The sequence below is a fragment of the Sarcophilus harrisii genome, chromosome 5, assembly GCF_902635505.1.
Source record: "Sarcophilus harrisii chromosome 5, mSarHar1.11, whole genome shotgun sequence".
Classification (NCBI taxonomy): domain Eukaryota; kingdom Metazoa; phylum Chordata; class Mammalia; order Dasyuromorphia; family Dasyuridae; genus Sarcophilus; species Sarcophilus harrisii.
In genome coordinates, this window is record NC_045430.1 from 190,679,054 (window position 1) to 190,691,669 (window position 12,616).

Sequence of the window (12,616 nt, forward strand, 5' to 3'; positions counted from 1 at the left end):
CAATCTGGTAATAATTTCAGTCTTTGATCCTTCAACTGCACTTCTGCTAAATTCAAAGCCATGTTTATATAAGCAACACAGGGTGGATAACGAGGTTTGGGGGGGAAATCGTTTTTGCATATACTTTTCAGTTTAATTTATATGAACACTATCAAATCTAGAAATAAAAAAATAAATCAAATCTGATTTGTAGGTAATTGCTAATTTCTGAAGTGTAAAGGCTCCCAGTGAAAATTTAATGCTGACTGGACCTACCTCCTTAGTTTTTTCTTTCCCTTTGGGTCTTCTCCCATCTGGCTATATTCTTTTGAAAATGTGATGAAAAAATTAGATCCAGTATAGTGTAATCAATACATTAATGCCAGGAACACTGGAAGGATGAGTGCTGAGTCTTTGGATCTATTTTTTTTTTTAATACAATCCTGTCTTTGGGATGGCGAACAGAGAGACAGAATTTATCTTGTAGACATGATGTTCTGTATCCAGGGGACATAGTAGTAAATATTGGTGTAGACACCAATATTCTCTCCTAGGAAATGCCCTACTTCTATCCCTTGAGTTGTGTTTTGGCATATGACAGTAGCAACGGCAAGCTCCTAAAGAGAGAAAAAATATAGAGATTGTGAGAGTTAATTCTCAAATTGAAAGTTATCTAGACTGAACTCAAAAAACTACCAACTTCCCTTTACTTTACCCTCCAAACATAAGTATAGAGTGTCATAGCTGGAATACTAAACTAATAGTTATGGGAACTACCATTAATGAAATTTTTGATTAAGTTATGTTTTGCCATTCTAGGTCTTGTTTTCCACATTGACCCAATTTATAATTGTGTGAGATAGTGTTTTGAAGTTCCTTGTTCATATTGAAATCTTCTACAATTCTATAATATGGCAGCAAGAGGTCCGAGGATTGATACTACATTGTTCCTGTCATGTGAAGGCATCACAATTAGACCAGCATTAGTTACCACTATTCATTCTCCATTGTACTCCAGCTATAGAATGTAGCCATAGATAATGACAATAATATAGGAATCTCCCCTGTCCTTCTTAGGGGATCCCAGAACCCAAATTCTACCTCTTCTCAAATTATTGAAGATAGAAATATATTCATATGATATATATAATAGCATGTAAATAGATGCATCCATAGTATCCATATATATTTACCAAAGCAATAGTATATGATCACATGTGTTTACATATAACATAAATTTATATAGACTTACATACATTTGTGTTTTTCTATATATTTAAATTATATATATATATATATATATATATATATATATATATAATACATATATAAATGTATAACCACACATGCATCTCTGAATGTGAGATTCTATTAATTAAGTGAATTCCTGACATGGAAGTTCTTGCCTCCTGATAACAATAAATGACTCATTGGTTTAATCTTAAAGAGTTGTTAGGTGACTTGTCCATAGTCATGAAGAGTTAACAAATCAATCAATAAAAATAATCAAAAGCATCTGTATACCCAGCAGTATGTGTTATGATCTAAGAATCCCAAGAAAGAAGTGAAAACAGCTCCTACCCTTGATGAGCATACAGTCTAGTAGGGAAGTTTTATTGGTATAGACAAAAAGACACAAAATATATAATGGAGGAGGGGAGAAGGAAGCACTAAATGCAGCTATAGGTATCAGGAGCTGAGCCTTGAAGGAAATTAAAGCTTATAAAAAAATGAAAGAGGCATGAGCGGTAACTGGTACAAGAGAGTATGGAAAAAAGAATCTGAATGCTTTGTGAAGAAATGTCAGAAGGAAGGGTTGACGGGATCAAGCAGTAGTGTACATGGAGGGAAGGAATGTAGAATAAGGGAAAGGTTGGTTGGGACCAGGTTGTGAAAAGGGCAACTAGAATTTATTGAGCGGGGGAATTTCTCTTAAATTTCAATCGAGTCGAAAAAGAACTAAGAAGCTACCTTTTCAGACCCATACCAGACTAACAACCCCCTCCTACAATGTTTCCAGCAAGTTCATAGACAATTCCAACCAGACAATCCTCTTGCCATTTTTTTGAAGATCTCTCATTTACAAACCTACTTCCTGAGGCAGCCCTTTCCCAAAAGTGTGACAGTTTTAACTTTAGGGAATAATTTCTTATATTAAGCCTAAATTTGCCTCTTTGTTACTACCACCCATTGTTCCTAATTGTGCTTTTAAGGGGGCATGTGGGACTATTCTCATCTCTCTTCCACATGCTGGCTATTCAAATACTGACAATTGTCATTTGCCCAGCCATTTGAGTCTTCCCGTTTCTAGGCTAACACATTCTCAGCTCATTAGGTTCTTGGATTTAGAGTTGGAAGGGAATTTAGATCATTTAGTGTCCACCCTTTTTCACTTTTAGATAAGGAAATGAAGGCTCAGATTGCTAGGAGATCACATAGGTAATATGTGGTGAGAAAACTATTTCTTTAGTGTGTTAGCAGCAACGTGACTTCCTATTTGTGCCAGATATCATTTCATAGTCTCAGAAGAGAAGACTTACTGAAATGCAGTCTGACCTTATTAATTTAGACTAGATGAGAGAGAAGTAAATGTTAATAAAAGTCTGAATTATGTGGCAAATATTGTTTATTATTTTATGCTATAACACATATTGATATGAAAAGAAATGGATAAAAAGTTTTTTTTCTTTTTTCTAAGATTCTTTTTATAAAGTTCATTTTAATGGACAAGGTTAGCTTGTAAGAAGTACATTAACTGATGATCTACGAATGAATGTTGTTTAGTATACAATTGCTGCTTTCCTAAGTAGGTTAAAATTTTCCTTGGAAATTGGTTTTCACACAGCTAATTTGTTTAGCAAATTTTTTTTTTTCACACAGAGGGTGTGTAGTTTTAAACTTTAGACCTTCCAGGGTACATTCTCACAAATTTGAAAGTTGTAGGAATTGGTTAAATAAAGGAGCTAAATAAATAAGAGTGCTGGATTAGAGTTAGGAAGACCTGAATTAAAATTCAACTTCAGTTATTTATTAATTGTATCACTCTGGGCAAGACATTTAACTTCTGTTTGCCACAGCTTTTTCAATTATAAAATGATGTTAATAACAATCACTTTCCAGGTTGATTGAGACAAAATTTTTAAACTGCGTAGCACAGTGCCTGGAAACATACATATTAGATATTTAATAAATATTTCTTTCCTCCTTTTCTTCCTCCATTCCTCCCTCCTCTTTCTCCCTTCCTCTCTCCCTCCTTTTCTTTCCCTCTCTCCCTCCTTTTTTCTCTCCCTCACTCTCTCCCTCCTTTTTTCCTCTCTCTCCCTTCCTTTCCTCCTTTTCTCCTTCCTTCCTTTCCTCCTTCCCTCTCTCTCCTTCCTTCCTTCCTTCCTACCAACTTATGTGGCAGAAAAAGGTAAAATTTAAATTGAGAGGAAAAGGGAAAATTACCACAAAGAGTCTGGTGAGTGTCTTTAAAAACTTGACACATATTCCATGCTTGATAATTCTTCCTCGTTTGGTTTGCTTGCATTCCTTTTCAGAGATCAGAGATGCTTCTATGTTCTGCTGTAGATCTGGGTGCTTGCCTGGAAGGAAAAAGGAAAAAGAGCTAATTTTGCTGCTACCGTCCAGACCAATTTTCCTTTCCTTTAATTTGCCATGATTATTTTAAATGTTCTTTTTTTCTATGTAGAAGGTATAAATTTATACTCTTTATAATCAGAAAGGCCTAAAGCTAAGTGGATCTATGGGAATAAGGAGGTAGCAGCTGCTGCCAAAGGTTCTGAACAGGGCACTAAGGCCTTCTCTACTCTGAGGCTGTCTGCAAGAAATATATAAAAAGACATTCCTGGATGAATAAGTGGTCCTGTTGCTCAGGCTGAGCCCATCCTGTATAGTGGTAGCCTATTGAAAGAATTCAGGAGAGCAAGGGAGCCATGTGAAGTCTCTTTGTGGCAGGGCAATGTGGCTGAAGGGGGGACTGGCCCTTTTGATGACTTTCCTTTGAAGGTTAAATCTATATTTCTCTGTCTTGTGTTAAAATATGCCAGGCACTCACCAATATTGTCCATGCTCCAGTCCAAGCCAGAGACTGTGCACTTGGTACCTGTGGGGAAGTTTCGAGTGGGCAAGGCTATGGGCTGGACCTTATGGCTGAGGGTTACAGGCTTGGGTAGTTTGAGCAGCATGATGTCATGCTCTTGATATTTATCGCTTTCATTCCAATAGCGAATAACTTCCATTGGGCTAAAAATCTGCTCGGTTCTGTCCCTCATCCCGATCTTGAAATTCCCCAGCACCAAAATGAGATTTCTGAAAGGAATCGGGAGAGGGGTGATAAGTGAGAGTTCTGGGAGCAAGAAATCAGAAGATCATGTTGTCTCTAAAAGAACAATGTTTTCTTCCCCTTCTGTAAGCCACAGGTGAAGTTTTCCAAGTGGGTAAGTGCCATCCTTCTTAACACTTAAGAACTCTGAGCATCAGAGACAACCAAAGCAGTAATCTTGGGGCCAACTGTATGGACTAGGACACCAGGGTTAGTCTAACAATGAATAATTTCTCAAAAAAAGTCTGTCGTGTTGACAAACAACTTGGTATAAAGAAGCAAACTAAGGAAACAAAAGGCTGTAAACATTTTAAAATTGTTCTACATGGTTTTCTTTTGAAGGTTAATGTAAGAATTTTGATTTTTCATATTTGAGATAAAATATCAAAGGAAAAATTGAAGTGTCTGAAAAAAATCACAAGGTCATTCTATTGGTTCATCAACATGTTTTAAAATTTTGTTAATTCCATTGCTCTCAATCTACCATATATACACAAAACAATGTGTGTAAGTATGTGCATATACACGTGTGTACCCAAAGAAAATCCTTTGGGAGTTGTATGAGGGAAAACAATTAACCTAATTGGCTCAAGGTCTAATCCTTCACTGAGAGAACTATGATAACCTCAAGATATTATATCTATAAACCTTTTTAAAAAACTGTAGGTTGGTCACTGAGGCAGCATTTTGTCCAGTCATGGAAATAGAAACCAAAGGGATTATTGCTAACTGTTTAACAGTTATTTATATAATGCTATAAAGTTTTCAAAGATAGATCACTGTAGTGCTGAGAATAGCCAAGTTGTTCACAGTTCTTCATCATGCAATGTTGCTGTTATTGTGTATTGTCCTGATTCGGCTTATTTCACTTTGCATCAGTTCATGTATGTCTTTCCAGGCTTTTCTGAAATCATCCTGTTTGTCATTTTTTATTGCACAATAATATTCCATTACAATCATATACCACAACTTATTCAGCCATTCCCCAAATGGTAGGCATCCTTCAATTTCCAATTCTTAATTACTACAAAAAGAGCTGCTACAAATATTGTGAGCAAACAGGTCCCATGCCTGTACAAACAGGCTTTCTGCCTGCCTTTTGATCTCTCTGGGACACATCCCTAGTAGCCATAATGCTGGATCAAAGGGGATGCCCAATTTTACCTCCTTATTAAGAATCAGAGCACATATCACTTACGATAAATAGCAGTGAGAAGCTGCCAACACCCACTGTTGATGAATAAGGACTCCCACACAGGGGTTGATAGGGGACTTGAAGTATACCAAGTAAGGGGCAGGATCGTCTTTCTGTTCAGCTTTGTTATTAGAGGAAAATGTATCTAGGAAAAGAAGGAAGGAGGAGGCAGTTTATAACAACAACAAAAATTCTGCCTTAAGAAACTTGCACTGGAAGTGTGGAAAGGTTTCCTATCACTGCAGGTCTTCAAATGGAGGCTAGATGACTTTCCTAGAAATCCTGAGGGCAGCCAGCCCTGAAGTCAGGAAGACCTGAGTTCAAATCTGGTCTCAGACCCTTAACACTTCCTATATATGTGTGACCTTGGGCAAGTCATTTAACCCCAATTGCCTCAACAACAACAACAACAACAAAAATCCTACTCAGGGGTGGACTAGACTGGATAGCCTCTGTTGTTCTGTAATTCTGTAATTTCTTCTCACCTTATCCTAGGTCTGTGTCATTTTAGCCTTCAGTCTAAGACTGAAGTTTTCTGAGAGCAGAATTCAGGGGTGTAGGTAAATAGGAGGGAGGAAGGAATATTTGAATCCAGTTCTCTGATCCAGATCCAGCATTCTTTCCACCGTGCCAATGGCATTGTATTGTTGGACCCTTCTTTCCCCACTCCCCACCATGCCCCTGTCATCAGTCTTCTCTCATTTTTCCGGAATCATAAAGGTAGAATTACATATAGATCTCTCACCAGCAAAGAGAACAAAGAAAAGGATGAACTTCACAGCCATGTCAGAATCCTCTTATGGCTGATGCTGCAGAGGGAGAGAGGAAGGAAAGCAGCAAAGTGGGTTTGATAGAAGCAGTGGGTTGAGTTGGAGGAGTTATGATTGGAGAATGAAGCTTAGAACCTGAATAGGGGACTCCAGGGCTCAGAGCTTTGTTCTCATCCAGAGAAGAGAGTTCTAGAATAAGGCACCTCCACCATTCCCAAGATGACAGGGTCATGTTAGCCTCCTGCTTGCTAATCCCCTCTGGGCTTGTAAAAGTAATTTATACCTTACCCTGGTCTCTTTCCTCTTTGTGACAATGACCCCTGCTGTTAACATCATCATCATCATCATCATCATCATCATCATCATCTCCTCCACCACTGGCCCCATTAACACCCTCATCATTGTGATTCTAGACAAAGAGATTAGGCTAAAATTACTTTGACCCTTTAAAGAAATGTTAAGAGAGAAATCAAATCAGTTCTCTTCTACATTAGCCAAGCTTTTTCTAGAAATAGGGACTTCTTTGCTTTGAGTAGCAATATGGAAGATGACATTTCTATGTACCCTTAAATTACTTGCATTATAACTAGCAGATTTCTATTCCAATTATAAATCATTGGAACTGTATTGCAATAATGAGTGTATATCAGTTCTGAATTGTAATAAAAGATTAATTTGCTTTTTATAACAGTTTACATGCTTCTGAAAACATGCTAATAGCTATTGCTTCATTCCATTCTTATAAACATCATGGCATAACGGGTAGAAAGAGCTGGCCATGGGGCCAGAAAGATCTGATTTCAAGAGTCATTTTTGATCCTGGATCCTGGATAAGTAACTTAAACTGTATTCTGCACTAGTGATGGCCAACTCAAATAGACATCTGAGCATTGGGTCACTGATCTGTGTATCAGGATCTCTGGGGAGCTTTAGACTAATTTAGTTTTAAAATGTAATTTTATCTATGTCATGCTGTATTTTTCTTTATTTTGCTAAATATTTTCAAATTCCATTTTAATCTGATTCTAGCACACTTGAATGTTGCAGGCTTCTCTGTGGTGTGTTAGAGACTTCTCCTTTAGACCAGATCTTTTTAAATTTTTTCCATCTGTGATCCCTTTTTGCATGAGAAATGTTTATATGACTCCATTATATAGGTATATAAAATATATATACAAATCAAACATTTACTAATGATAATTCTTAATTTTGCAACCCCTACATTCAGTTATGTGACCCCATATGGTGTTGTGACCCACAGTTTAAGAAGCTTTGTTTTGCTTAGATAATTCTAAAACTGTAAATTGGAGAGAAAGTGCTGATCTATAATGGTAAAATGAGTTTTCTCATCCAGTAGTTCCTTGTATCAATGAAATTATAAGTCCAGTCCCTATTCTGTATCCTAAACACACACACACACACACACACACACACACACACACACACACTACACCAAGTATGGAAAAGATATTCAAGACATGCAGTGTGCTATAGTGGAAAGAACATTAGATTAGATTGAATCAGAAAGACTTAGGTTTGACTTGCACCCTTTGGCTAAGAGAAAATCCTTTAACCTCTCTAAACCTCAGTTTCTTCATCTGTAAAATGGAGATAAGGTTACTGTTACTGGAAGTGCCTTCAAGGTTTAAACCTCAGAGTACTTCAGAGGTTCTTGTAAAGCTTAAATAAGCAATTCAATAAAAAGTATTTTGCAGACTTCACAATGCTATATAAATGTCAGCCATCACCACTGTTCTCTTCAAGGTGATCATTTTAAAGTACAGTTCTGATTAACTCCTCTCAATAAAACCAATTGCTTCCTAATTGCCTCTAGAATCAAATAGAAACTCGGTTTGATATTAATATTTTTGAATTACCTTGCCCTTTCCAATATATTTCCCCCTTCCCATACAATCTTATAGTCTAACCATACTCACCTTTTTCACTGACAACAAGACATTTACCATCCATTTATTTGCCTTTGACTCTCCTTACTTCAAATGTATGCTTCTATTATTGCAGGCTGGATGTATTAGCTTTTCTCACAGCTATTTTGCACTATTGGCTCCATGTTAAATTTGTGGTCTTCTAAACTCCCTCTCTTCCCTACTAGGTCTTTTTTATGTGAATTATTGTCAAAACAGGTGTTCTTTTGCAGTACTTGTGCAATTTATTTTCTTAACCTAAATGTGTATGTTTTGGATGGTTTACAAGAAAAGCAAAATGAAAACTCAGTTGAAAATAAAAAGCCAACTTCCATTGGAGAAGGGATTTCTATAGGAAGAAAACTCAGTTGAAAATAAAAGTAATTTTTATTAAAATGATAGTGCAGAAGGAGAAAAAAATGCAATTAAAGGTTAAACATGACTAAATCTTTTAGACGAGAAAACCTCATTCTAGAATACATATTCATAATTTTCTGAGCAAGTGGATCTCACCACATCAGTAGGCACATCAAGATTGAGATGGGAGTCTCTAGGTCAGGGACTCTTAAATTTTTTTGTGTCATGAATTAGACCTGGTCCCTATGAATGATAAGTCTCTGGTTGACCCTAAACCATGGGTTATGTTATTTTGCTATGATTTATTAAAATTATTATAATAATTTTCATTTTTGAATTCCTGAATAAATCCATTCTGGTCCAAATGGATGCTTTAAAACAATATGCTTCGCTATAGCTTTTTCACTAATATATTGTTTTCTCAAAAAATTTATTGATGCTTCTAAAAACATTGCTATTATTTGCCAATATCATACCAATTGAAGATTCCTTTGAAACAAAGAAGTGCATTTAAGCAAAGCAAAGCAACACATTGATCTTATGTGACAGTATTTATACCACATTCCATTTCACTATTCTGAGAAGGAATATTTTAAGAGTCCTCCAAATTCAGAATTAGTCATCAGCTTGAAGAATTCTGATATCTTTCATGTTAATGTCATCATTGTAGATTGTTTAGTTAGTTCAAGCTTCCTTTTTTTTCTGTATCAATTCATACATTTTGTAACAGTTCATACATCCCAAGTTTCTCTGAATTCTTTCTATATGATAATGTTCTAGTATATTAACATACCACATTTTTAAGGCAGCTAGGTGGAGAGAGCACTGGCCCTGGAGTCAGGATGACCTGAATTTAAATCCGACCTCAAACACTTGACACTTCCTAGCTGTGTAAATGGGAGCAAATCACAACACCAAATGCGTCCAAAAAAGAAAAAAGGAAAAAACAAAAAAAAAATGTACAACTTTTTTTTTTATTAATCAATGAGCACTCAACAATATTTTGTTATAAATATTTTGACATCTAAGGAAACTTTCTTTCTCTCTTTAATCTTCTGTTTGGTAGTGATAATATCTTCATGCCAAAAGGTATGAGCACTTTAATCATTTTCCTAACTTAAAATTGTTTTCCACAAAGTTGGATCAATTCACATTTCTACTAAGTGCTAATGTGCTTATTTTCCCACAACTCTTTCAACATTTATTCTCTTCCAATTGCCTTGGCATGAAGGGAAATGTAGAATTTTTCTAATTTGCATTTTTTAAATTATTAATTATTTGGAACATTTTTTCTTATATAATTATAATTTGCATTTCTTCTGGAAACTTTATACTCATAGCCCATATATTATTCAGTAATGAATCTTGCTCTTGTGAAGAGAAAATATATTTATAACATTACTTATTGCTTCTCTTCTTTGAGACTGTGGTTTCTATTTCTGTGTAGTTGCATTCCCAATCAATTGCTCTCCCTTTTATTTAATGAGATAATCACAGATTTAAATTTTCCTATTCTACCAATTATTACTGTTAAACAGGCCATAGATCCTGCTTTCACAATTCTCATTTCTATTTTAAAAACCCCTTAGGAAGTATGTGTTGTGGTTCCATACTCTCCTCAAAATCTACAGGAACCCTTTCTCATCAGATGTTGCATCATTTTCCTTTGTTTTGCAATATTTATTCCTAGATTGCTGACTTTTTCTGCCAGATATGGAGGCCATATTTTCTTATGTTATTAATATCTTCCATTAAGATCTTTGAGTTTTATTTTTCCTGAAATCCGTGGCAATTTTATTTTTTCTCCTTTTCCCCTATTACTCACTTTTTTGCTTCTTCCACTTTGTTGGTAATTTCTTTGGGGTTTCAAAATATTTCAGCCTTGTTCCATGCTAAAAAAAAATAATAATGGTTTACTAACATAGATTTCTGCCTCTAGTTATTTTTGAAGAGACAAAACTGGTCCCATCTGAATGTTGAATACTTCTGTGCCATCTGAATGTTGAATACTTTCCTCTGACTTAGCAGAGTGACATATCTTCCCCTCCCCCCTAATATATGATATCTTATCTTGTTTTCTCTGGTCTTCAGTTTTCTGTCCTATCAGTACAAAATGTTGCTACATTGATGTTATTGCATAGTGTGCAAAATTCTGCGATTTGGAGTCTAAATTGCTGAGCTGCTGGGAGAATATAAGGATAAGAACATAGAATAAAGCTCTATTTACAAGTCTAGACATACATCTGGACCATTCCTTCTTTTCATACATTGGCTTATAGAGTTCTGTTTACAGAATTTTCACTGTTTTCAAAATGAATAATTGGAGCTACACAAAGCAGACCTAGAGACAAATTTTAGAAATCAAATAGTGGTTTAATTTATCTCTTTCAGAGTGAAGAATACAGTTTGCAAACTGAAAATTCTCCTGGGAAGACCATCTCCATCTGTTGCAGAAAAAGCAGATGTTTTACACACAAAAAATAAGTGGGAAGGGAGGGGATTATATACAATCTTTTTCAAGGCCTGAGTGGTTATCCATGAGAAGCCCCCAAGTGCAGGACAATATGGATATTTTCTAATCCTGTGGGAACAGTTTTTAAATGATTGTTTAAGATCCCTGAGGTTGTTACTTGGTGGGGCCCAAGACCAGAGTTCTGTGATGGGAACAGGTTTTGCTATTTTTGATTGACTTCACTTAACATATAAAGGAGAGTTTTGTCAAGTATTGATTAATCATTTCATGCTTCATTGTTAGACTCTGATTCCCAAGTCAGAGTCTACTGGAAAAATGATAATTGAAAAATCTAGATTATTAGTATACTCATTACCCATATCATATTGGCAATTATGAAAAGTCAAAACTATTTTCTTCACATGTTGCAGCACAGAACACTGACATGGCACTACTGTGAAGTGTCAAGATGTAGAATTGTGTTTATTGTAAGCCTATGTGTTGCATTTGTTAGTGCAACTTTGCTACTGGGATAGTGAGGCAAGGGATGCTGAATGAAAGAGAGATAGATATTTGTGTCCATTGGTCTCCATGAGACCATGGAGGCAGTTGAAATAGTTGATTTAATTTTGATGCATAATTTGTATTTTAGAGAGGTTTGAGAGATCTTGAGAATCAGAGGAAAAATTTCTTGTCCTCCATTTTTTCCAGTCACTTCTATATATTTGTTTCTCTTCTATATAGATTTTGTTCATGAAAACTTTTTAAATTTTATATAATCAAAATTGTTTATTAACCTCTTGTGATTTTTTTCTCAAGGTTGTAAAATTTTACATAAACCATAGATATGAAAGGTGTGTCTCCTGTTTTGTTTTGTTTTTAATGATTTGGCTAGGACCTAACATAAAAAAAAGATAAAAAAACAGCAAAAAAAAGTTATCAGAAATAATTTTCTGGAGGCAGAAATTGATTGAAAAATAAAGCTAACAAAATTTCCCTGATAAAATCTTACATAAAAGATACTGAGATCAAATTCATAAGATTAAGATCCATTTCTAAATAGAAAAAGGTTTAAAGAATATGAACAGACAGTTTTCAAAGAAAGAAACCCAAGCTATCAAATTTAAGAAAAATCGTTTCAAATCACTAATCATTAGAGAAATGAAAATTAAAGCAATGCAGAGGTACCATATCACACTTATTAGATTGGTAAAGATGACAAAAGAGGAAAGTGACAGATGTTGGAATGGTTGTGGGAAAATAGGCAGGCTAAAAATGATGGTGGTATAACTGTGAATTATTCTAGCCATTCTGGAAAGAAATTTGGAGCTATGCCTAAAAATTTGCTGATCTGTGCATACTCTTTGCCTCAGCTATACCATTACTGGACTTTGTCTTAATGCAGGTAGAGTAAGATTTGGGATCCCAGGGTCACTGTAAGGAAACATGAAACACACAGCAGAGAGAAAATAAATCAACCCAGCTTTATTGAGGAGAAATGCAACAAAGAAGAAACAGTCAGGAATTATAGAAACAGGATAGGTCTCCTGCCCCATGGAAGGAAGCTAACCCAAATTAGTAGACTTTGGTGGTTTTTGTAGAGTTGTTATCTGA

General features: G+C 35.4%; 1 protein-coding gene across 2 annotated transcripts; it reads right to left on the reverse strand.

Annotated features, from left to right (window-relative positions):
* Positions 1 to 398: 398 nt before the first annotated feature.
* Positions 399 to 6,538, reverse strand: LOC100932037 (probable inactive serine protease 37). Of its 2 annotated transcripts, none has more exons than XM_031939217.1 (5): positions 6,404 to 6,538; positions 5,502 to 5,643; positions 4,037 to 4,290; positions 3,427 to 3,563; positions 399 to 596 (listed from the first exon to the last, which is right to left on the reverse strand). In XM_031939217.1, the coding sequence occupies exons 1-5, from the start codon at positions 6,498 to 6,500 to the stop codon at positions 456 to 458; spliced, it is 771 nt and encodes a 256-aa protein (XP_031795077.1). In that variant the 5' UTR covers positions 6,501 to 6,538; the 3' UTR covers positions 399 to 455. The 2 variants fall into 2 exon arrangements, with proteins under 2 accessions (XP_031795077.1, XP_031795078.1); XM_031939218.1 differs by having other exon boundaries at positions 6,244 to 6,514.
* Positions 6,539 to 12,616: the final 6,078 nt, after the last annotated feature.

Coding starts and splice junctions, on each gene's coding strand:
- LOC100932037 (XM_031939217.1), bottom strand. CDS start 6,500: ATGACCCTGTCATCTTGGGAATGGTGGAGGTGCCTTATTCTAGAACTC. Junction 3,564..4,036: donor CTGGAGCATGGACAATATTG/GTGAGTGCCTGG, acceptor TTTTCCTTCCAG/GCAAGCACCCAGATCTACAG. Junction 597..3,426: donor CACTCACCAGACTCTTTGTG/GTAATTTTCCCT, acceptor TTCTCTCTTTAG/GAGCTTGCCGTTGCTACTGT.